At 37.1% G+C, this 26,882-nt stretch overlaps 1 protein-coding gene across 1 annotated transcript in view; it reads left to right on the forward strand.

Moving 5' to 3' along the window:
• Positions 1 to 10,196: 10,196 nt before the first annotated feature.
• The window catches only part of MALRD1 (MAM and LDL receptor class A domain containing 1), a gene marked incomplete at both ends in the record, with an annotated part of 247,721 nt that continues 231,035 nt past the window's right edge, over positions 10,197 to 26,882 (forward strand). The window contains 6 exons of the mRNA XM_080364215.1: positions 10,197 to 10,446; positions 12,278 to 12,391; positions 16,264 to 16,404; positions 21,270 to 21,364; positions 21,442 to 21,603; positions 23,410 to 23,503. Of these exons, the coding sequence (XP_080220341.1) occupies positions 10,197 to 10,446; positions 12,278 to 12,391; positions 16,264 to 16,404; positions 21,270 to 21,364; positions 21,442 to 21,603; positions 23,410 to 23,503 (856 nt within the window). The remainder of the gene's footprint in view (positions 10,447 to 12,277; positions 12,392 to 16,263; positions 16,405 to 21,269; positions 21,365 to 21,441; positions 21,604 to 23,409; positions 23,504 to 26,882) is intronic.

Raw genomic sequence — 26,882 nt, forward strand, 5'->3', positions numbered from 1 at the left:
CAATTTTCAGGGGATTTCTCCTTTTGAACACCCATGGCTCTTCTCAATATTCTGCACTGCTGACTTTTTTTGCCCAAGGATACCCTGCAGCTGTTGTGGAAAGAGTGTAAGTAAAACTTAAAGTGTACAAAATCAGACACTTTAGTGTAGTGTCTGTTAACCCAAGTCCAAATTAGTTATCTTAATCAGTAAGAAGAGCAAGAAAACTCACTGCTACTTATTTTGATGTGAAATAGCCAGTAATGAGCAAACACATACAAAACCACATTTTCTCATAAATAACAGTTCTCTGTGAGTTTTCAGTAACAGAGGTGTTGGTGGGTTCTTTTGCTTTGTTTTATCTTTTTTTTTTTTTTATGCTTAATTCAAATGCAGCCTCACCAGAACAGTAGCATAGGTATCTGAGCAATGAAACAACATTTATTATAGAATTACTATCTTCAGAATTCACTAATATTCATAAGAATTTTTTATAAGTCCATAGGTTCCATTAAAATTATTTAGGAGAGAGATGTGTTCTAATGTAAAAAAGTTTGTCTTCTGTAAAGTGAATGCATGACCAAATGAAACATCTGGTCTCTTGTGCATTTCTCTGTGGAGTTTACAGAGATTATTAAGGGAAACTGGTTCAAAGTTCAGGTGCAGCAGTGGCTGAGCCCCAGCTCTGGACTGTCTGGTAAGGAGCTTGTCTCCACCAGGAGCTCAGCACTGCCCTTCATCCCTTTCACCATGCTGGCAAGGCAGGAAGGATTAGTGAGTAGTTTGGCAGATAGGCTTTCTCTTTTGCCTGACCTTTTCTCAGTGCATAAAGTCTGAGGTGGTCAGAAAAAGGCTGAGATTTCCCAGGGCAAAATGGAGCCAATAGGTCCCAGAGCACAAGCAGCTCTTGCTGTCTGTTGTCCCAATATGGGTCTTGCTTACTCAGAGGATGCCTGTGTAATCAGCTACATGCCAGCTGCAGCCAGAGCCCTGGGGCTCTATGTATCCTGCCAGAAGTTTTCTCAGTTAAGTAGGCATTGTCGACCCTGCAGGCAAAGTCTGATGCCAAGATGCTGTGAATTGTCTCTGTTCTTGTTTTTCCAGATGCGCCTGCGTCTGTATCCACCAGCCTGGACACCTCCAGGCAAACACTAATCATTACAATGGTCTTTCTGAGTTTTCATTGGACAGGTTTTGCCACTAAGATGTCATAATGGTAAAAAGAAATCTGAGAAAAACAAGGAGTTTCTTTACTGCTTGTCAGAACTGCTCTTTTCCAGTACCAAAAAAAAAAAAGAGAGCATGCATTCCACACAGTGTATTATAGGGAAGGAGGTGGTAGGGCACAGGACCTTCTGATACAGTGTTAGAAGACAACTAAGTAACTGTGGTTTGTTGTCTGTCTCCAAACTGTCTTTCTAGACTTTGGTAGGTATTAATATTTTCCCCTTAGTATGGCCTGGTTTTCCTCCTCAAAAGGCTCATAACTCCGGCAGTGTAGTTATCGTGTCAGTGATCCACTTACTAGAGGGCTTTGTGCAAGGGATAACCCAAAAGAGATGTCTAATCTCTGTCACAGATACTTACTGCACCTCCAGCCAGCCAGCTGCAGGACCTGGCTTCATCTTGACATTCATTCTCATTTCCTGCCAGTCATTCTGCGTTAGGTTTTGAGTTGACCTCTTTGATTTGGAGTTATTTATTCAAAACTTCTTTGGGTTCCAAGTAGAAATGAAGTCCCTAATGTTACCTAGAGTTGTTGATTGATGTTATTACATACCTTTCAGCCAGTCATGTTGCAGATCTGCACTGGTAGGTTTGTACCACAAGCTTTTGTGCTACCTACTTTCTCAATAGATATCTTCACACATTGCTGTGAATATTTCATTTGTGCCTCTGGGGGCTGAAATTCATTAGCACCTGTCAGTCGCTGTTTGCTTGTCTCCCATGAAATGGGTCAGTTATGTCAAAGCTGTCCATGATTTATGACTCAGAAATGACTACAGCCAAAACTGGCACCTCTGGTGGCAACAGCCTCAGCAGAATGAACAAAGAAACTGAAGAACAATAAAGTCTGAGGTAAATTGACAAAAATCTAAAGGAGCTCTGACATTTTAAATCTCTTGAGAATCTGTTTCAGGGACATTGCTAACTTCTTATTCCCACTTGTGAAGTGGCAATCAGTAAAGTAAATATTCATCATGGTACTTGGGTATATTCTGTTTCTTTGGAAATGGGATTATATTTTTCTAACTCATTCTGCTAATTGGAAACTTCCATTATTAAAACTTAATTATAAAGAAAATTTTTGTACGAGCATATTTACAGACCAGGCTGAATTTACTGGTTATTTCATATATATGTATATTTTTTTTTAAATTGAATTGCTGTTAGCAGTTGTCTCTTGTAAGCTTAGCAGAACATAGAAGATGGACACCAATGTGTGGTCTGTCTTTAGCATGTATATAGAAAAAGACCAAGTGGTTGTTATAAAGTATAATAATTTCTGCCTGCTTGTGAAACATTACACTGGGCTTCTATCTCCTCCACAACTATAACTTCACCTGATATTAAGTTATGCAAGTATTCTTTGATGAGTTACCTCTTTTATACAAAATTAATGATAAAACTGTAATTTTCTTGCAGTAATGGATGTTCATTAGTTTTTTTATTGTGTCTTGGGAATTTGTTCTCCAAAATAGAATTTTTATAGTCGTTAAATCAACTAATATCCATTTACCAGCCTTTTAAGATCAACTATTTAGGGTAGAGCTCTGACTACTGTCAAAAAAACAACTTTTGATGTTGGTTACTCTCTGTTTTCTGACTTTGTATCCTATGAAGGTTATGCTGAAATTGCTTCAGTATTTTCTGGGGTCCTCAGATTTCCTTGACTGCAGTCAGTGATGTTTTTTGCTTTATAAAGACAAGCAGAAGGTCCATTAATCAGTAGGTTTTTACTGAGAGCAGGAACATGGTAAGTTTCAGTGTTAGGTACAGCATCTTGAAGATTTTGAAACTGTATATCTGAAATTATGTGCCCATGGAGAAAAGCATCACTCACTATTTGTTGAAAAGCCTCACAGAAGATGTCTGGATGATGCATATGAAAGTGGTTAAGGATAAAAAAAGTCAAAATATTGTATGGTTCTTCACCCTTTTGTATAGCCCAGTATATAACATATTTACTGTTACTAGTCACAGGCCGTAGCTTCATGTCAATTTGACAGTGCAAAGATGAAGGCTGTCTGAATTATGCCCTAAGAAGGCATAATTCCCCTCCCAGTGAAGACTTCACGTTGCTGATGACTTGTCTCAAGACTTCTTTATTCTTCTTGAGGGAGATTGAAACTGCTGATGTTTTAGACCCAGAGGCCCACTGTAGAGGTGAACACCACAGGAAGAAAAGCGTTAGATACTTTAAAGGTCATGTACATCAAATAGATTAATGAGGATTTACTAAGAATATTTGGACTATTAAAACAGAAATTGGACTGTTTAAAATTTCTAGCTCAATATTTATGTGTTTCCCTATTACTCTTCCAAGATTTTGAGTGTAACAGTTTCATATATTTCAGATTAATCTATTTTTTACTGAAATACAGCCACTGAAATAGGTGGAATAACTCATTACTTTGGTGAGGCTCTAAATATTCACCACTTTGGAGAAATTTTTGGCCTAACTTAGAACTTCTTAAGACTCAACCTTTTCCTGAATGTTTTGACACCATTCAGCTAAAATCTTCATTAGAGTTGCTTAATGGAGCTGCTTCACAGAGCTGAAAAAAAAATACATATAGTAATTTTTTCACTCAGATGAATTGTCTTTTTGATGTGGTACATACTTAATTCATGGCAGCTTTCTAGAATTTTAAATCAGTAGGGTAAAGCAACAGAAGTTTGTTGCCATACTAGAAATAACCTGTTATTACATGTAACCATTAATTTTAAGCTTTGTAATTCAACATAGGCCTCCAATAAGACTGATAAGGACTGAAATCCATTGCTGCTCATGGTAGGCAATACATAACTGTGAAAAACAGCAATCATGCTGAACTTTGGAAATAAACACTTGGTGATGTAAAACCTCAGTCACACTTATATCAGCTGCAGTTTGACAATGTGTAATGCACCTCATAGAGGAGTGGATGAGAAAACATTTATTTTTATCTCAGTTTTTGACACACTACAACTGCATTCAAAGCAACTCTGGAACTGGTTTTGTTTGCTGTAGGACCACCTGTATGGTGGTAGGCCCTTGCCATGGCAGCTTCTCTGACATCAGTACTCTGAGACTTCAAGCTTTTGCAGGGAAATAAAATCTATCCATTTTATAGGCAACTTGTAGAAAAAAAATGATGTTTTTTTCTAAAAGAGCAGCTGAAATCTGTTTATTTTAATGCAGGTGTAGTGGATCACTACCTGATGAATCACCTGGGCAGAAGCAGCAGGCTGGTTAAGTACTGTAGAGGAGGAGCAGGAACTCAGGAAGATTTGGAGGTTGTGTGCTGGGCTAAGGTATGTGGGAGTTTTAGGCTCTGAGTGGGATTTAGTTCTTTTTCTTGTAATTGGGGAGAATGATGTGTTTCCTTCAGCTCTTTGGAGTTCATATTGTTTGGGGTGCTTTGGGTGATTGGAATAGTGGTATGGGACTGTTTCTGATTCATTCCCTATCTGGCCTGACTCTCAAAAAACATCTGATACAAGATCAAGGTCTCTCTAAGCTACAGCTACTGCTCTAAAAGAGTTTTTAGGGTAGTAGAAAAATTACTTTGTGTTAGTGGCAGCCTTCTTAGGAAAAGCGTGGGGAGGGGTTTGTTTGCTTGTTTATTTTGCTGTTTTGTTTCTTTGCTTATCCCATCAACGATCTCTTAGTATAAGTAAATTCACTCAAAATACAAAGCAACAGTAACAAGGAGTTGGAACCAGTAAGGAGGGTTCTAACCTTCTAAAGATATGTGAAAATGTATTGCATTTCAGGTCAGCCCAATAATGTGTTTAGACTGAGAATCATATTCATTTAGCTTAGATTTTAGGATTAAATGGATCACTGGATCAAAACTTTTTTTTTTTTATAGTGGTATTTTTTTTGTGGTGGTAGAATATAAAATAAGCAAATTAGTAAGAGTGATATAATATTTCCTACAGTTCCTTAAAATGTGGAATTGCTTTAAGTATTATGTAGCTCCAATTGAGAGGTGGTTATTCTGAGTACAATTTCTAGTGTTGCCTGGGTTAATTTAAGAAACACAACTAGGCACTTTAGACTTAGGATAAAACTGCTATATTGTGACAGCACGTAGTGACCTTGTGGTTTATTTTAATTAAAATTTTCCAAATGAAGCATGCACTCTGAATTTTACATAATTTCATTGTGTAAGTGTTAAGCTTCTATCATTAATCTCCCAAGTGCTTTAACTCCCAGGACTCTTCCCAAACCATGCATGTGTCTCTATTGCATGAAGTTCAACTTTTGTTTTATTTGCACTGAAAATATGTTCTGAAGGAGATATTATCTGTTTAGAATGTCACCTTTTTATTTAATCTCTCTGAAAATCAGAACTGCAAAGTATTCCTCTTTTATTTTTAGTGCAATATTATTTCTTTGGAAATCAAGATATTCCCCTTATATTGGAGATCAGCTTACAATTGGTGAAGGAAAGTTATTTGGGAATAATAATTTCTATTTAGTCTAATTTATCAGGAGTTATCAGAGCAATTTGGAAACTTTCAGACCACTTCTCTGTTTACAGATGAGGAAATTGAGATAATTTGAAGTTTTGATCAAGAAAGTTTTGTAATAATGTATTCCTGTACCTTTTTTTGAGGAATAACTTCTAGAAGTGTGTGGAGCGATCATGACTGCTGAGAAGTCCTCAGGAGCAGTGTCATGTCAGAGATGTCTTAAAGCCAAAATTAATAATACTGGGAAAAATAAGGTGGATTCATTTATTTATTTATAATCTGGTTACTAAGATATATGTTCTGTTGAGACTCTCTCTAGGTCTTAACCTAATTTCTAGCTTTTGGGCACATGGACTTAGTTCAGGACTAAAGGTGAATATTGTTTCAGTAACAACTCTGGAGCACTAAAGTTGAATATTGTTGCAGTCATAAATCTGGGCTGTGTTGATTCTCTTCCAATTAGGAGATAAGCTCAGTGAGATTGCTTTCTTCCAGATTTCTTCCTGATTTTCCTGTTTTGGTGGGGTTTGTTGTTGTGTGTGGTTGTATTTTTTTATTCCCTCCTCCAACTAAATGTCATATGTTGACAGACAGAAATAAGCAGATGGACCATGGAAAGGGTTTGTTTGTCCTTACTTGCATAACTAGAAATGATACTAAAGAATAAGCTTGTTTTATTGTTGATGGAAATCACCAGGCACCACTAAAGGAGTTTTACTCAGAGAGAGATGTCTTTGGGTGATTTTCTCCTGGAAGGTGTCTATCTCCTTCTGCTACCTGTAAAGCCTTTGGTCATTGGATCAGTCACTAGCAACCAAGGTTAGGATAGATTAATACTCCAATGTATACAGTTGAAATTGATAGAAAAAAAACTGCTTAATTTGGTTCCAGTTTAATTTTTATAATATATTTTCTCTACAAACTTCAGAAAAAAGCTAGATCTATTTACTTTTCTTGGGGGTGAGAGGAAGTCCAGCTGTTGTTCTGAGAGCCATTAAGCATAATTAGCACACTAGCATTTTCATTGCAATAAGGGGTGTATTATTGAAAGAAATGTCCCAACTATTTCTGCTCACTATGTGTCCTAAAGCAGAACAGCTGTGGAGAGTGTAAAATGGACACCCTTGCATGAGACTTAGAGCAGAGGAAAAGCTCCAGGAGCACGCTTAATACACTTGAGCTGCTGCTTGGTGTTTGGTCCATGGGATCAGGCTGGAACTAGTTTAACACCTTGTGAAATGCATTTGGTCATGTGATGTAATAATTCATGTTACATAATGCATCTGGTCCTCAGCCCCATGGGTTTCACTCTACAGCTCTGCTCTTGTGACACAGTGCTACTTGATAAATTAGTTTCAGCTGAAGAGGGCTTGAAGGACCAGAGAGCTGCTTACAGCAGAGAACAGAACAAAAATCCTTGGTATTATAGAATGATGTGATGGAAAAAACACTTTCCTATTGACTTGGAGAGACTGTGTGGCAGCAGTATGTGCTGAAATCTGTTGGAAGTTTTGGACTGGAAAGCAAATGCTGGGAAAATCATTATTCCTCTCTTGCTCCAATTTCTCAGAAGAAGCAGTAGTAGGTAGGAGAAAGAAATGTGGTTTTTTTGTCTGATCAGAGTTACTTTATGCCAATGTATGGTTTTGTCTTCTAATAGGATACTACTTTATGGATTAGCAGCATTTTAGATGTTTTTCCCCTCTCTTACTTTGAGGTTGAGAGAAGGGAAGTTCTGTTGCGCTCTTGACAGTTCTGAATTAGAATATTTTTTTCATCAAACTTCATGTGTTGAGATAAATTTTATTACATGGTACCTATAGAGATTAGATTAGTCTTTTGTCTCCCCTTGTTTTCTTTCCCTTTTATAGTTATCTGTTAGCTCTTCTTGAATGTGATATGGTCCATCATTACAAAAATAGAAATTATACTACCAGAAATTTTCCTGAAGCTTTATCTTATTTCAATCTGTAATGACCTAGGATGTTGACCCGATTTTATCTAGTTAATCACACTTCACATTAACATTGTGGGCTTTTTCTTCACTAGTTTTAACTGCAGTGTTCATGCTGTACACTGATCAATATATTAACTTTGGTTTTAACCTCTCAAATGATTTAACTAATTTCTTTTAGCAAATGGAGACAGGTAGTAAGAACAGTTACCTAGAATTATTTTTAACCTAATGTATTAATAGCTTAGTCCTCTCTCAAGTTAATTATTGAATTAATGCCACTCAATGGGAACCAGATAGTATGCAATTATTTCCTTTCACATCAAAGAATTCTGTCAATTCTTGTTAAAAACTGGTCAGTTTGATGTTACTGATATTGCTTGACTTTCTTTTACTTTATAGAACTCATTTAGTGTAAATTTGACAATTAAAAGCTAGAGTGGTCATCTGATAAAACAACTAGCATATTTTGGGAGTGGGGTCTCAAAACAAAGTTTAGACTGAATAGCTGTGAATTATTTCAAAAATACCATTTTGGTGATTTTTCTTAATGATAAGCTGAAATTCTTCCAGCATAAACAAATTGGAGGATTGTTTGTATTAAAATTAATGATGTATGTAAAGCTGTATGTTAGGAGAAAATGAAGTGTGTGTTAAAGGTGCATACACTGGTGCTGTAATGCTTCCAGCTCTGATCACATATACAGTTGTTAGAACATGGATATTTAAAGGTTATATTGAATTTAGTGAAATTTTTATTTCTCTGAAGATGTGACTATGTTTTCTATTCGGTAAGACTTTTCCCTGAAAGAAAGTTAGTTGTAGCAGCAAAATTTGTATGCTGTTTTCAGATGATGAAACTAATATTGCATTGTTTGAGTTCTTTCCTCTGTTTCATGTGTTGATAATAACTGGCTCTGCAAAAGCTTAATGGAAACTCACTGACTGCAGTCCACTTTCTGCTTACGCAAATAGCTTTCTGTTGACATAAAAAATAGACTTAAAAATGCAAAACTTCTCTGGCCTTCTTTCAGAGTTTGTTTGGAGTTCTTTGTAAGAATTGTTTCCTAGAAATCTTAGGTTAAATATCTGTAACTTTTTGATAAATTTACTTAAGTGGAAAGGCTGAGAGGGCAGTCTTTTTTTCACTTACAGAAAATGTATTTTATCCTGGCTTAAATGAATTTAATTAGGCTAAGCCAGATTAATGCAGTATTGATGTAAAATAAAGTTTTTTATTTTAACTTTTTTTTTTATGAATGCTTGTTTGTTAAAGTAATGTAGAAAATAGAAATTCTACTCTGCTTGTTTTCCTTTTAGTCTAGCTTCTCTGCAAAATGTATCTGCTGCTTTAAAAAAAACCCCTTTTCATTATTGCCCATCCTTCTGCTTTCCTGACATGCTGCGTATTTTTATTGGTTTATGAAACTTCTTTCTCTCTCTGTTTCTTCTTTTTCTAGATCTTGATTATTCTGTTTTCAGGGTGCTTTCAGTTCAGTACTTGGAATGTTTATATTTTTGACTTTCTCTGCAAGATTTTTGCTTCCAAATCATGTTTTTTCCCTTTTGTGTATTTCTCAGAGCTGTGAAAAACTGAGATGTTCTTGTTGTTAATTGACAAGAGGGCTGACTTGTTGCACTTGTCAAGAAATTCTCCCTACTTGTATATAGCCACATACTTGCAAAAAATACACCTTTTCTTTGGTTCAGCACTTTTTGTTAGATCTTGACTGAAATACTTTTTTTTTTTTCTTCACTAAAAATCCTTGTGTAACATCCTGAATGCTTTCTGAATATTGGGCATGTTTCATCTGTTTCCACCCATAATAGACCTTACGGCAATTCTGACTTGTTTGGATTATGCAATTTTGCTTCACATTAAAGCTTTAATATATAATAAACTTGGTAAAGGATACGAGTTCCTGCTGAAACTCTCTTACTCACAAGACTTGTGTACAGATTTTATGCTAAAGACAGAGCAGGAGAACAGCTAAGAATATTGTAGCAGAAGATTTAGTAAAATGGGAGAAAGCCGAAAGACTGGGAAATCCTGTCATTGTGAAGTACAACAGCATGAGGAGGAATTTCAGAAGATGTAGGGGAAAAGGAGGAGTAAGATGAAATGTGTGTTGGAGAAAATAGATTGCAAAACAAAGCACCTGAGTAACGTAAGACATTTAAGCCTTTGCAAATGTAGTGATATGACATTATATGGAAGAGTTATGGGTTTTTTTGTGTGTGTGTGTTTTGGTTTTTTTTTTTTAATATACCTAGAAGCTTCTAATCTAAGCTTTACTTATGGAGGAAAAGTAAGCAATTCAATGATACACATTATTGATGAACTCAGATGTGTGTATCAATAAAATCTTAATTCATTTATTAGTAGCTTTGCTTTTCTTCAGGAAATTTTCCAGTCAGCTCTATGCCCTGAGGACAAAGCGTTAAAATAAAGAACATAAAATGAGGTCCACAGAAAGATAAAATGAGTGGACTTGAATCAAATCAGCTGTAAAATGCTTTCTAGGCAGAACTGAATTTTTATTACAATAAACATATGTCTGCCTCTGGTGTTGGAGATATGGGAAGTTGCACCAAAACTTGGACTGCCAGCCTTCAAGTAGTGTTGGAGCAGTGGTCTTTGTACCCTGACAACACACTTCTTACATTACGAAAATATGGCTCTGCGATGATTGATATGCCTCCTGACAGAGGTTGTCTGTTTCTCTTTGCAGATATGATAGGATTTGTCTTTCTTTTTCAGCATGTTCCAGTTACAGAGATATACCTTGCCTCCATTCTGCTCACCAGGGCTAACAAGCAAATTAAAGGTATGTGCAGGGGTATGTTCCCTTGGTATATTCCAGTTATTTGATCTGAGGAATTTACAGGTTAAGAAATCTCCAGAGCTGCTGGCATCAGTACGTACTACAAGCTGCCACTTGGGCAATTGTATGATCCTTTTACTAAAGTAATGCAAGTGCATCATAAAAGTAATTTTTTTTTTTTTTTTTTTCATCTCTCTATTTCTATTAAGAGAGTATCAGGTTTACATGATTGTCAGCCTAATTTTGTCTGCTTTTCACAGTAATAATTTCTATCCTTTTCCTACTATCTCTCCTTCCCCTTAGTTTAGGGCATCTAAAGTACTTGAGGTACTTCATTAATATAATTTGCCTGTTTTTTCATGTTGCTCAGCTGAACAAAACAAGTTGTTTCAATCTTCTTTCACAAGATAGGCTTTTTGGACTGGCTGGATATCTCTCACCACTCCCTCACCTTTAATTTGAAGATCCTTAATTAATCCATGTAAAAGCTTTAACAGAACTGGTGTGTTTTGGTGAAACACAGCTGAGAAATTAAAAGTTGATTTTTGTATCAAAGAGACTATAATTCCTCACATTGGTTTCTGTCTCTTGTGCTGGTAGTCCTTTGTATGAGAATGTGTCAGTAATGCCCATCTGCTGGGTGAGTCCTGATTAGCTTACCATGTAATGCACCATAAATCTATTTACACAATGCAAACACCGCTCTTGAAAGCTTAATAAGCAACTGTTGTGTCACCTCTGACTATGCATTTTTTCTTCTAAAGACATTGTTTCAGAACTAGTCATTATGAAAATTATAGGGAAGGAAAGGATTATATCTATTACTAAATAACCTTGGACAGAGACTGGATATGTTGACAGGGTAATAAAATTGAAATTGGTATTGATGGTAGTTTCTTCTAAAGGTGGATTCTTGCAGTGCTAATTATTATTATTTTTGATGAATTCTGGCTGTGCTTGTTTATATGATCATATTGTTCACTGTTCATAAAAATTCAGATACAAGATCCTAAGTATCTCTATTTTTTTTCCCCTAACCTTTAGAAATACTGGTAGCATAATACAAAATAAGATTTTTCCAGAAAATACAGGGATATAGTAATTTGGGAAGTTTTTGTTAATAGTCAGTTCATTCATGCAAATTGTGGTTGCAGATATGATTCCATTAACTAACAGATACTCTAAAACAATCCTATCATTATCTACAATTGTAGCCCTAGTCAAGAATAAATAGGTACCACTTTCAACTGTTGGCATCATATGTCTATAGTCTGAAAATTCTAATTCATTCTGTAGATCTAGATCAGTCACAATCCCTTGGATACAAAATCAGTGTTTCTACATTTGATGCACAAACTTTGTAAGTTTTGTAAGCATTTGCCAACTCCCACTGAAAAAAGAGACCTTTATGAATCTTGATCACTTCGTAATTCTGCCTTGTTGTCATGTTGTTTTCTTATCTAATGTATTTGTAAACTTTCAGGCAATAAATCCAATCAGCAAGTTAATGATATACACTTGACTTGCGTATCGTGCACCTTTTTTTTTTTGTCATAAAACAATGTTATGATTAGGTTAAATATTATCCAAAGACACATCAGGTTGAAAGGCACAGCTTTGCAGAAGCTACATTTCCCTTAAGCTGCACATTTGGAAAGTGAGGCTCTAAAAATATCTTTTGGAGGGATGTTCGTAAATACAACTTTTTCAAAGACACTTCACGACCAATGCTAGATGGTTAAAGTAGCTCTTTTCCAAGCAAAAGCTTGGATAGTAGCATAGCCCATGAAGAGATTCATATTCTTCTGTGCGTTGTCCTGTTTTTCTCTGGTAGATACTCAGTTACCTACAGGAGGTGAATGCCAACGTACTGATGGCTCTGCTGCTTCCTCTGGGGAACTGTGCATTTTCACCAACCAGCATGGAAACAGCAGTGACAAGAAACAAGGTAAGTCTCAGTGGGCTTTATCACAAGTGGGATATGGTTCAATATCTGAACATGACAACAGGGCGAACTAGGGAGGGATTTTTTTTTTTTTATGTTTAAAAATATTCAAGGTTTTCCCCCACCCTTTTCTTCATTTGATTTTCTAAGACATTTCTTCCTGCTTCAGTTTTGTTTTTTCCACTTAATTTTTGACTTCTATACAGTGCAACTCTTTCATAAATCTTAATATGGATATTATGTAGCAAAGCGACTATTTCCACATACATATAAATTCAATGGAAATTTAACAGGCATTATTATTTTTTTCTTTAATTAGTGGTAAAATTGTGTGCTGAAATTCAGATTTCATTTGAAATACCTATGCCAAGGTATAAACAGTTTTGGTTGGGTTTGTTTGTTTTTTTTCAGTCTGGACAATGTAGAAAACTTGCTTGAATTCATGAGCAGATAGTCCTAGCTTAACCTAGCTATGACTACAGTTGCTGTTTTTTTCCTTAAAAGAAAGATCTAAGAAGTGACAGTGAATTTTAACTGCTACAGTCTGGGTAAATTTGCACCAGAAATCTACTTCTCCCAGAATACTGTAACAGAAAATCCTGCTGTGAATTACTTCACATGATGCATGCAATAGTCCTGCTCTTTGAGGAACTTTGCTCTGGAATACAAAGAAGAGCTTGGATTTATCAAAAATTCTAATTTAGCTGAGAGATTGTCCAAGCTCTTCCACTTACTGTGCAATAAAGGAAGCTACCATAGTTGTTGGCTTTTTGAGGTTTAGCTTTCAATTTAGATTGTCTTTAGGTGAGCCTGTGTGTTTCTGTGCAGACAAAAAAGTGTTAATTAGAGCATGTCAACAATCATTTAGTGCAGCTGAAATCTTAGAACAGCTACTTAAATCCAGATTCCTCTAATTACAATTGTGTGCCCAGATACCTGAGCTTTTTCTTTTGTCATATTAACTCCCTGTTTCGTCTGAATGTGATGAAGATACGTGCTTGGAACTGCCCAGAATCAACTCTAGGATACATAGGGTTTGTTCCTTTGCAAATAAGACAATTGTTAAAAGTGTATTGGATGTCAGCTTTTTTTTTTTTTAACTTTTTTGAACTGTACGAAAATATATGAAATGCCAATGGCTGGAAATGATGCCTGTTGAATTAGCTGATGTGTGACTAACCCATTTCAGGTTGGAATATTTTTTTTATCACTTGCACAAATGATGATTATACTGTGTTTCGCTGCATAGCCTTGAAATCCTTCATTGTTCTTGGTTTATCTAGAAAAGAGCATTTCCTCTAGGAAACATTTTCTGTTATGATTGCAGAATATGCAGCAAGAGATGCATTCTTCCATTAATTTTTATGGACTTTTATTGAGATTATTGCAACATTATTTTTCTACTTAGGTTTCAGCCCTCTAATCTCATGTTTACAACAGATTCCTAGTGTTTTGGGAATTTAGGGAGGTTTAAGGATGTTTCTGCACTGAAAATATGAGAATTGTAATTTCAGATGATGTGGTTTTATCTTCATTCTGTATTTCATATGTGGTTGTTTTGTGCTTTGCTACAGCATTGGAAGAGGAGCAGAATAAACTCTACGGTCATTTTTTAAACTCTGAACTACTATTGAAAATACTCACTAGGGGATGAATAATAGCTATCTACTCTTAAAAATATTTTGCTTCCAGAATATTCTGAACTGAAATTTTATGCACACATGCAATTGAAAGAGATCCTTAAACTGTAGTCTGTTTCTGTGAGACTTGGAATTTTTCCTTAGAGGTTATATAAAATATTTGTTTTGTTCACAGGGAATTCTAAAAAAAATCTAGGACATCCCACATATTTCTTCCTTTTGGTCTTTCCCTCTCTAAGCAGTGACTTTATCCTTGTAAATTTATCTTCCAGCAAATTTATATTGGTTTGCTTTCAAGTTATATTTTCTGTGAAATTTAATATTCCCTTGGAAAATAATAATGAATGATCAAGGATTTTTTTTTTCAATTTAAAAAGATTCCATTCTTGCTATTTTGTATTTTTCTATGATTTTGTTTGTTTGTTTTGTTTTTTTGTTTTTTTTTGTTTGTTTTTTAATCTGTGACAAAATTCCTAAGGAAATATTGAATGTTATTTAGTGCATTTAATGTCTTATGAAGCAGATATGTCTCATCGAGGTTTGTGCTTTATGATGAACCACTGACATGCTTTTCAGCCACCTAAAGAGCTAAGGAATAAAAGAAGCAATAAAAAGTTGGTTGATGAATCAGCCAATCTGCACATTAACTTGAGTCTGGAATGCTTGTGTGAACTATATCTATTTTCCCCTCTCTCACTTTATAATTAACTTGCAGTAAGTTGATGAATATGAAGGCCATGAAATTGGACATCATAGTGTGACTATAAATGCTGAAGTTGCAACTTTATTGAAAATGATTAGTGAACTGTGATAATATAGAATAGACCAAGAGCATTAACAGGGGACTGGAGTGAGCATCAATTTGAGAGGGACTGTGAAGGCATTGTAGCTCTCATATCTAACTAGAATCCTGATTAGAAAGCAAAATCTTAACCTATCCTCCTCTGCTATGTAAGAGAAAACTCAGGTGAACTTAAGGATTCTGCACAGTGTATTAAATCTGCACACAGTCCCACGTATCTGCCCTTCTGCTTGGGGTGAAGTTGTAATAGGCTTGCTCTTTGCAGATGCATCTGAGCAGTTTTTTTTAAATTTTTATTTATTTATTTATTTATTTGAGTCCTTTCACCATCAAAATAAGTGGCTCAAGGAATGTGGCTGTCTAGCCTGTCAGGCACATGCAAGCTCTTTCATTCAGCTTTGATGCAATGGAAGAAGGGCTGTCTGACAGCAGAGCAGAAATGAACATGTCCCTCCCTCCAGTAAGCAATTGTTTATCTGGTCACATACCTACCTCAAATTCCCTGAATGAATGGTACACCAAACTGGGTCCTGTGCCAGAAAGACATGTTCTGCCTTCCTTTTCTAACCCATGCTGCCCTACAGGGGGATGCAGAAGGGGGAGAAACCGTCCTTCCACACCATGTTGCTTTGTGCAATGGAAGAAAAAAGGTCAGAGGAAAGATAAAAGGGTGGGCTCTGTCATTCTGAGGACTTTTTTTCAGCTCTTTTCTGAACAGTGTGGATTCTGCTTTAATGCAGCAGTTTAGTAAAGACAGAACTGTTAAACTTCGGAGTATGTCACATGATGACAGCCTCACCTTTCTGTTATTAGATCCCGGGGAATTTCTAAGACTGGGATTATATTCTAACTTCCTGAAAAATGCAAGTTGCAAAATAGAGAAATTAACAGTAGTGAAATGAAACATTTTTCATATCTGGTTATTTCCCAGTTTTAAGTCTTTGTTTTTCTGTGCAAGAACCCTGGATAAACAGAGGATATACTGAAATTCTTCAGCTGATAGCCACACTAAATTCCAAGAACAGCCTCTGCATAGAAACTATGCTATCTTGGTCAGTTTCCTATAAGTAGGTAGCTACAAAAATATTTGTGAAGAAAAATATGTATGTTATAGTTATATAAGTGGACTTTTTGGGGGTTTGGTTTGTTGGGAGGAAGGCTTGGTGTTTGGTGTGTGTGGTGGTTTGTTGTTGTGTGTTTTTTTGTTTTTGTTGTTTGTTTGTTTTGTGTTCTCCCAAACATTCATTCTCTCTTGTTTGTGTTCTACTGCCCTGTTTCTCTTTGTAGCTTAACAATTCTGTTGTTTTTTACTTTTTCTAGAAGTCCGTTTGGAGTGTTTCTGCGCATTAATTAAATAGCAAGCAATGGTAACAATATATCCCTTTGCTTGGTTTTTTGAGGTTTATTTTTATTGCTTGTTTACTTTAATTCAGGTTCCTCCTGTGAAAAGTGTGATTTTGAAACTGATCTATGCGAAGCTCTTCATGAATTGAATTTGCAGCCTGGGTGGATAAGAAGAAATGGTCGATCTGGCATGGGACCACCATACTCTGACCACAATGGGAATGACAGTGGTAAGAATCCTTATCTTCTTTGAAGGAATCATAGCCCCTTACAAGTTATGTAGGTCTCAGTTTTATTTGCTTAATTTTACTATATTCCTCAGAGTTTAATTGGATTCTGCCATATGGTTTTTGAATGCTTGTGTCCAGGATTTTAGGTAATGGTAATTACAATAACTCAGAACTCCAGAAAAAAAGACTATATTCCAGAAAGCAATTCTTGTTATCATGGAGTCAGTCATCAAGGATCAAGTTCATCCACCCAAGTGACTTTTGCCTGATTTGGATATATTAGGTGACAATTTCAGTCTTGATGGTTGCAAAGTTTAGAAATAAGTATTGAGTCTCACATTTTGAGATGTATTTTGATCTCTTCTTGGATTGGTGAGTGCTCAGACTGTGTATGTCTATTACCACTGGCTAATATTACCACTTCAAATATTTGGAGAAGGTGACTTTGGATATGGGGACAGGAAAGAGCTTTGATAGTCTGAGCCAGCTCCTCTCTAAATCTTATTAAAATTCCACTTTGTATCAAGACTGTCCCTCAGCTAAGTAATTAATTATCCCTGCCCTCAGACAAAGTGTGTTCCTTATGCTTGTCCAATTGCCAAGTTAATCCTGCTTTCTAAAACCTGGCTTCTTCCTTCTGTAATATGTGATTTTCTTCATAACTTTTTAGCCATCTTCTTTAGCTGCAGTAAACCTTTTGCTTTCTAAAGCCATTAGAAAGCTTGTTTGTAAGAAATCAAGGAAGGAGGGAAAGAACTTGATAGGGATCTTGAATCTGTCAGCAAAGATGTGACCTGGTTGAAGTGATCGCCCTAATGTGTTCAATTATCTTCACCACATTTTCAGTTATTCTCTTTCCCTTTTCTCCACCCACCCCCTCTCACCTCTCCTGTGCACAAGCAGTCCTTAGAGAAATCATCTGAAGGCAGGCATGCAGTGTTGGGGAGTATAGAAACGTATGATCTTATGTGGGACGGAAGTGTTGTTCTAAGACTGATTAGCCTAGGTGTTTTTCACTTTGTTCCTGAGCTGTCATCATCTGGGGGTGTGGAAATCTGCACTGTTCTGAGCAAGTGGCATCTCCTACATACTATGTAAGGTACCAAACAGATAGAAGTTCCGTGTAATGATTAATGTCAATTGGTAGTTTAAAGGTGAATCAGTATAAGACTTGCTTAGAAATTTGTAAAATGAAAATATCACAGAACTTTAAAAAAATTTAATAGAAAAACTGTCAACAAACAAACCCCCTCTACATATTCCTGCAAGTTCTCACTCCACAGCTAACATTCATGATGCTCTGTAGTTAGGATGCTTTACCCACGCAGTGTTTTTCTAACTCTTCATTCTTTGCTTATGTGTATCATACAAGGACATCCTGCAAAAACCAACATCAATCTTTAACATGTATGACAACATAAGAGCATGGCATGGATCAGAAAAACTAATATTGACAATAAATGAATCAATATCATGACTCACAACTGTTAACAGATACAAATCTTTTCTATTATCCTCTATCTCAAACCCTTCATGCCTCACACTAGGCATCAAAAAGGACTGTTCTTTAACCCTAAGCTGCAACTAAGCACCACACAGCCAGTTACTCATTTTCCCCTGATGGGACTGAGGAGAGAATTGGAAGGGTTAAAGTGAGAAAACTCATTAGTTGAGATAGAAACAGCTTAATAATTAAAATGAAATAACATCAATAATTTTTAAAAATAATAAGGAAAAGAGGAAAAAATACAGAGAAAACAAAAATACACAAAAAACCATACACACAACAAGACAATCGATGTGAGTGAAAATAATTCCTCAACACCAATCAACCGATGCCCAGCTAGTCCTAGAGCAGCAGACCCCCTGTAACTTTCCCCCTACTTTTATGGTGAGCATGATGTCACGTGGTGTGGAATATCCCTTTGGCCAGCTGGAATGATCTCTCTCAGCTGTGTTGTTTACCAACTTTTTGGGAACTCCTGGCCTATTTACTGGTTGAGTGGTGTGAGAAGCTGAAAAAGTCTTGACTCTGTGTAAGCATTGCTCAGCAGTAACTAAAACATCAGTGTGTTATCAACACTGTTTTCAGCACAAATCCAAAATCTGTCACCATACAAGTTGCTATGATTAAATTTAACTCTATCCCAGCCAAAACCAGTACAGTGTACTATGCTTCTGAAAAACAAGGCTCTTTTTAAAGAGACTTAAACTGAGATTAGCAGAAAAAGCATGAGTAACGACCAAACTTTTTTCATAAATTTATTTCTAATATGTAAGTTGTAAAACACTTCAAAATAATAGCAGCTCTTCTCACTGAAAAGCATGTAAAAGACAACTACTTTGGAAATAAAAATATACTGAACTCTTGGTTAGAATCTTAGTTAACTAACCAGGCAACAGAGTCTTACTCTAGTTGGAGTTTCTAGTTTTTGTGCTTGGTTGGTGGTATATATTACATCAGGATGTAGCAAAGACCTGAAAGATATTATTGCCTATATCCAATAAAAAAGCTTACTCTTATCCTATGAAGAACTGGTGGTGGGGGAAGAAATTTTCTTATGCAGGCACCCAAAGCCAGTAAAAGACTGAGAATTGTCTACTTCAAGAGTTTGTTGCAGAGGAAACTGTTCAGTCACCTGTATATTTCCATTGACTTGTTTTGGGTGCTCAGTCATCACTGTGTCTGCCAGGTCTGAATTGTATGGTAACCATATTAATCAAATTTATTTTGATCAGATAACATAAAGCTTGAATACTTGCATCTATTCAGCTTGCTGAGAGGCTGTGTATTCAGATCTGTGAACTGAATGGTTAAAGAGAGTTAAGTGTATCTGGTTATTTCCATTTTCTACCTGGAGAATGGCTAAACTGTACTTTCATTTTATGAATGCTGGTTCTAATCACCTAGGAAATATTTGTGTCCTTGTGGCAGCTATTCAGGTTTTCCCACTGCTAGTGACTCAACAGACTATGTAATCAATTCCTGTTTAAAGACCAGATATTATATTACATGGTGACAATTGAGAGGAGAACATTCTATGGCAGAGTATTAAAGGGAAGAGTTCCTGCCATCAGGATAAGTAATTGCACTCATGTTAGCAGAAGAGCAAAGATCACCTGGTAGATGTTACTACTTTGAAGATTTAGGTAATCATTTACTAGAACATAACAGGTTTTGTTTAATTCTGCCTCTTCTCATGGTTCTTATTTTAATTGAAAATGTAGTTGAATAGACTAGTGGCAACCACTAAAACAAATTAAACTTTTTTTTTTTTAGCAATTAAAACCTGTTATCTGTGTAGAACTGTAATGTAAGATCAATGTTCGAAGTATTTCTTAAAATTACCATTTCTGCACCATCTGTGTAAGACTTGAAATTCCTGTGACAGGTAAAATCTGACCTTGTTTATGAGTTTTAGATAAATTTATCTTTAGGGAACCAAAATAAAAATGTTCAAAATTTAATTGAAATTAAAAACCAGTGGACTCGGGGACAGAGCTCTGCTGAGGCATAAGCTGTCTGTTGTGGGTGGAAAGAATATCCTTGTAACTGGTAGGCTCTGAAAGTGCTGCCTGAGCAGTCATGAAAGGCCTAAAATCTTGGGGGGCAGCATGGCCGGTGCTTTGGTAGCAGGCTGCAAAGTGCTGCTCTGTTGGGGATTGCTTAGCCAGCTCCACACTAAGCTGGTCTTATGGTCCTTTGTCTGTGACTTTCTGTTTAAACACAAGGATGAGAGGTCAAAGTGAGTAGTTTTATAAATGAAGTGCTTGGTTGTTCCTACATATCATCTAATATTTGGTTTCTGTAGAAATCTTTATTTTTTTAGGATTTTATTTTCTCCCCTTCAGTCCTACTTGTGGTGGTTTTTTGTTTGTTTGTTTTTCCTCTTTTTTTTCATCTTTCACCTTTCATTTACATGTTAATGTTGGGGGCAACAGTTTACCTGACATTGCCTGGAATTTGGGAAGGAAGAGAGAAAAAAGCTGACTTAAAAAAAAATTCCTCCCATTGCATTCTTTAACATGTAACGTCTCTGAAATCTCCATGTTCAGGAAAAGCCAAATTTTGACTAGCAGTATTTGGTGTCTTAAACCAGCATGGTTGCTCTGCATCATTTAGATGACATGAAACAACATTGTCAGGAAGAAACACAATCGGCTAAAAGGCATAGCAACAGCGATATTTCAATGACTCTTGTGGACCTGTTACACTTTCGAGTAAAGCAAAACTTTAATTTGGACTTGTTTTACAAATGGAAAGATATGGTAACTTCAATGGTAGTGGGAGATGTGGAGGGCAGCCTTTCATACTGGGAATGTGCACAGGAATAGCACAACCTCCCCTCTGCAATTTAGGCAAATTTATGAGCAGCCGAAAAACAGACCCATGTCTATGGAACAGAGGAACACCACAACTTCCTTTCCTATCTTCCATCACCTCCTTAAAGAACTGAACTGTTGCAATAAATCTATATTGTTGCTCACAATATTTAGCTGTTTAGGCATGAAATACGCAATCTATTCTGTAACTGGGATTTAAGCTGTTTGATCAACTTACTGAATTAGTCTTATCTTTGTCCCACAATTCTGCACTTACTGAATATTCAAGCCGTCAGCACATGAAACATTTTGGAACCCTGCTTGAAATTTCAGTGGGAATGTATGTCAATATTTAATAAGAACGAAATCTTGGCACACAATGTCTACAAGTGTGATACGAATCTTTTCTGGGGAAGGATTTCTTGTTGACTTTTTAGTTATTAATTCATACCTGTTTATGTGCCTCTTTCTTGTTTTATTGTTGTATTTTACAAAACTTTTCTCCAAGCTTCTAAGATTTTTTTTTCTATTCCTTTTAATAGCTTATTTCCTCTTATTGTCTTCTAAAATGCAAGACTCTTCTGCAACTTTAAGGACCAATGTTTTCCTTCCAACTGATGATGAACACGTTTGTCAGGTATTTTGATGCACAGTTCTATTTTATTTTTTGCCATAGTAATTCTCTGCAATAATCAGATCTTTTTGTTGTCCTAGATTACATTTCATTATTGGATCAGTCAAAGGAGTGGAACATTGATAGTGGGGCTTCAAAAGCACTCTGAAGATACAATTACTAACATCTGGCAAGATTCAGGAGAACTGTGGAATCAGTGGAAAGCAAACACCATCATGATCAATACCACTGAAAAGTACGAGGTTGGTAAATTGATGTGACTCTAAATTGCATCTGTTAAATGGTTTATAAATTCTGGGTTTTTTTAATAAGTCAAAATGAAATATTTTGTAAATGCAAAGTGTTACCATGAAGTAAAAGAGAGAGAACCCATTTGGAAGTTCATGGTTGTCATTAACAAATATTGCTTTTTCTTATCTCTTGGTGGTGTGATAACTAATGACAAATCTTACTAATACTGTGTATGTTCCTTAAATAAAACAGTCAATCTCAATGCATCATGAATCTTCCTGTCCATAGCTACAGTATTCCTGTCCATAGCTACAGTATTCCTGTCCATAGCTACAGTATTCTCTTAGCCTCAATCTAACTGTACAGATAAACTTAAGGCTTAATTTATATAGGAAATACCATTGTATACTATGAGATACTATCCTGTAGGGGTACATCAGGTGATAAATACTTTACTTAACTATTCAGTGGAGCTTTGTGCCTTTGTAACAGAACACGTGCACATGGTTTTATTTTGCTCAAAGCTGCTGAAAACCAATGTAAGTCTCATAAGTTATTTAAATATTTTTACATATGCATTTACACAAAACATTAGCAGAGTAAATGTAACTTAAGGTTACAATATCGTGGATGATGTATACTCATTATTATGCATAATACTAGAGGGAATGTGGGGAGCAGAGAAGAAAATCAGAGTCATTTCCTCAGACAGTAGTTACAGTGAAGAGCTGGTTAGCATACAACCCTGAAGGCATGAGAGCACAACCTCATTCCAGTAAACCATATGAGTAACATAATTACTTGACTTGCAGAGGTAACACTGTGCTAAAGCATCCAACAAGACCTTGGTTTTTGAAGTAACGCTTGCCTGCTCAACCCTGACTGAGAATGTATGTTACAAAATGCCTGTACCTGACTCAACATGGGTACCAATGTTGTTACTTGTCAATAACGTAACTCTACCTGATATGAGTGTGTGTATAGCAATGCAGGATTGTACCAAAAAGGTTTAATTCTAGATTTACTTTGTCATCCTTCATAGGTGATAAGGTGTCCCCTCAGATTCTTCTTCTCCATGCTAAACAACCCCAGTTCCCTCAACTGTTCCTCATCAGACTTCCGCTCCACCAGTGGGGAATACAGTGGCACGCCCACTTCCCTAGTCCTGCTGGCCACACTATTCCTGATACAACCCAGGATGCTGTTGCCCTTTTTGGCCACCTGGGCACTGCTGGCTCATGTTCAGCTGGCTGTTGACAAACACCCACAGGTCCTTTTTAATCAGTCAGCTTTCCAGCAACTCTTCCCTGAGCCTGTACTGCTGCCTGGGATTGTTGTGACACAAGTGCAGCACCTGGCACTTGGCCTGGTTGAACCTCATATAATTGACTGCAGGTCGCTGATAAATTCTGAAAATAACAGAAAAGGTTCACATTTCCGGTCTCTGATGGAATAATGGCTTGATCAAACACAAAATACTTTCCATTTCCATTTCTTAACTGTCGTGATCCTTGCTTAGATTTTAATGCATTTTATTGTGGTTTTCAGATCTTTCCTGTTAATCTTTCCTGTTAATTTCATTCTTGGGTTAGCACAGATATGCAGTCTAATCATCTGACAAGCCACAGGTATGTGAAAAAAACCCAGGATGGTGGTCATCCTAAATTGATAAGTGAATGATTTGAGTTCTTGTGTTTCTAATAGAAACTCTATGGATTAGACTAGCCTATCTTGGAGTTAGGTTTTGTTTGTTTGTTTTTCTCATCTGTGACAATGGTGAATGAAATTCCTTGTTGATTTACTGTTAATGTTTGCAGGTTATATTTTGGGGGATGGTGGGCACCCAGAGACAAGATGCAACAGTTGCCATTGATGATATCACTTTCAGTGAAGGATGTTCTCTGGCAAGTGGTAAGAACGTATGTTTTTCAGGAGACAGATCATTTTACTTTGTGTTTCCCTTAGATGAGAGAAGAAAATGCAAAGAAAACCTTTTGGTATTTAAAGGCTTTCTGAACTCCAGAAGTGTTTTCATGTGCCTTATTTTAATTCCTCTAAACCATCATCTGTCATATCATATCTAAACACAGTTACAAAGAATGACAATAAATATCTTCAGAAATCTGGTACTGTACAAACGTAGCTTCCTGCATCCAGGAGGGTGCTAAGGCCTCAATGGGCAGAAAAGATCCACTGTTTGTTGGCCTACAAATTGATGTGTTCAGCCAGCTCAGGAAAAGCTTTGGAGTTGACTTTAGGGAGATTCCCAGGACACTTGGGTGTATTTTTAAATGTGTGTAAGTTGTGATCCTCAGCTGTATAACTGGGCTATTTTATTCCACTCTGCTGCATCCAAGAGCTGTAATGTCAGGCTGGCCAGCTCTGCAGCCAGACTGTCTGTGCATGTCAGGATTCTTTAGCAAAGTATTTGCTATTTCTCTTGTCAACCTAATGTATTTTCATGGGAAAGGAATAGCACAGGCACTGAGAGTTCTGTCTTTAAATTGACACTAAGGTATGTAATGCAGTGTTTGACGTAGACCAAGCTAGATTATGTGATTGGTTTTCTATATTGTGGTCTAAAATAAAACTCTCTAGATTTCCGAGTAGGAAAGCCTATTGAAAATAGATGTACATGGTTATTAACATATTAGAGTGCTGAGCAGCCGTAGACAGATCACCATGAGAGATCAGATACAGATATAAGATATAGATCCTAGTATAATAATTCAGGTGGGCATACATATTTATTTCAAATGTGACCTATATTGGGGAAATCTAAAGAGAATCTCCATCCCCTGATGGATGTGTGGGGAAACATAGTGACAGAAGATAAGGTAAAGTCTGAGGTACTAAATGTTTTTTTTCACCTCAGTCTTCAATAGTCAGACCAGTTGAGCTCCAGGTACCCAGCCCTCTGAGCCAGAAGACAGGGATTGTGAGCAGAATGAAACCCCAGTAATCCAAGGAAATGTTTAGATACCTGCTATACCACTTGAACACCCACAAGTCTATGGGGCCAGATGTGATACATCCAAGGGTGCTGAAGGAGCTGGCAGCTGTTTAGCTGATCGCTAAATCACTTTCCATTATCTATCAGCAATTTTGGCTAACTGGGGAGGTCTCAGTTTACTGGAAGTTGGCAAACATGACACCCATTTACAAGAAGGACCAGAAGGGGAATCTGGGGAACTACAGGTCTGTCAATCTAACCTTGATGCTGGGGAAGGTCATGGAGCAGGTCATGGAAGGTCATCTGGAGTGACATCACATGGCACATAGAAGAAAACCAAGCGATCAGGCCCTGTCAGCATGGGTTTCTGAAAGGCAGGTCCTGTTTTACCAACCTGATCTCTTTCTATGATAAGGTGACCCACCTAGCAGATGAGTGAATAGCTGTGGATGTTGTGTACTTAGACTTCAGAAAAGCCTTTGGCACCATTTCCCACAGCATTCTCCTGGAGAAGCTGGCAGCTCATGGTCTGAATGGGTGTACTCTTCAATGGATAAATAACTGGCTGGATGGCAAGGCCCAAAGAGTTGTGGTAAATGGAGCCAAATCCAGCTGGCAGCCTATCATGAGTGGCGTTCCCCAGGGCTCAGTATTAGAGCCAGTTCTGTTTATTCTCTTTATTAATTGCCTGGAAGAATGGATTGAGTGCAGATGACACCAAATTTGGCGAGAGTGTTAATCTGCTGGAGGGTAGGAAGGCTCTACAGAGGGATCTGGACCAGCCGGATCATTGGGCATGAGGTTTAACAAGGCCAAGTGCTGGGTCCTGCACTTGGGTCACAACAACCACAAGCAGCACTACAGGCTCAGGGAAGAGTGGCTGGAAAGCTGCCTGGCAGAGAGGGACCTGGGGATATTGCTTAACAGCCAGCTGAACACGAGCCAGCAGTGCCCAGGTGGCCAAAAAGGGCAACAGCATCCTGGGTTGTATCAGGAACAGTGTGGCCAGCAGGACTAGGGAAGTGAGTGTGCCACTCTACTCACCACTAGTGAGGCTGTACCTTGAATCCTGTGTTCAGTGTTGTGCCACTCACTACAAGAAAGACATTGAGGCACTAGAGTGAGTGCAGAGGAGGGCAACAAAGCTGATGAGGGGCCTGGAGCACAAGTCTGGTTAGGAGCATTTGAGGGAGTTGGGGCTGTTTATCCTGGAGAAAAGGAGTCTGAGGGGAGACCTTATCACTGTCTACAACTACCTGAAAGGAGGTTGTAGCATGGAATGTGTTGGTCTCTTTTGCCAAGTAGCAAGTGATAGTACAAGAGGAAACGGCCTCAAGTTGTGCTGGGGGAGTTTAGATTGGACACTAGGAAAAAATTCTTCACAGAGAGGGTTGTCAGGCATTGGAACAGGCTGCTCAGGGAAATGGTGGAATCACCATCCCTGGAGATGTTTAAAAGGTGAATAGTTGAGGTTCTTAGGACATGGTTTAGCGCTAGAGTTAGGTTATGGTTGGACTTGATGATCCTCAGGGTCTCTTCCAACCAAAAGTTTCGGGTCATTTAAGTTTTGGTCATTTAAGTCTCTCCATGTTTCAGTTTTCTTACAACGGAGCAATATTTGTTATATAAACATTTTCATGCTAGGGCCTGTCTTGCTTTTCTCTTTTGTAGAGGTTTTCTAGCAGTACTACCTTAAATGAACAGGAATGTCAATTTGAAACTTTGAGATACTTGTCTATGAACTCAGGAAGGTTCACAATGTGCTTGCTTTGCAAAAGTGTATTTGAAACTGACAGTGAAAAGAGGACAGATGTGTGATTCTTTCATCTTCAGAAATCCTCCAAGGAAGAGAAAGAAGTTGGAAGGGCAGATTTAAAATAGAAAAGAATGCATTGCTAGATTCTGGCAACCTGTGCGATCTCTTAGCCAACTCCTGCAGGAGGATATAAATTTCTTTGTACAAATATATTGGTGCTTTTTGCATAAACTAAGTGCTTCTAAAGCAAACAAAGGTATAAAACTACATCAGCTGTAGAGATGAAATACTGTCTCAAATAAATGAAAAAATCAAAACTTGAGACAGAAACAAGGTGGACTCACTGGAACATATAAATCTAAGCTGTTGAAATATATAGAGCAGCATACATATTGAGGTGCTGCAGTGTTAACCACCTCAGGTACATTCTGAAAGCCCTTATCCTTTGCTTCCCTATTAGGAAAATCCAGCTTCATTAGGTGACATCTAAATTACTCACAGCAGCCAAAAATAGGGCCAAAAGATCTTCATTTTCTCCCTGGAAGAGGAATTTTACCACTGAGTATTTTCAAATAACTAGA

Source organism: Nesoenas mayeri (assembly GCF_963082525.1).
Source record: "Nesoenas mayeri genome assembly, chromosome: 2".
NCBI classification, from domain to species: domain Eukaryota; kingdom Metazoa; phylum Chordata; class Aves; order Columbiformes; family Columbidae; genus Nesoenas; species Nesoenas mayeri.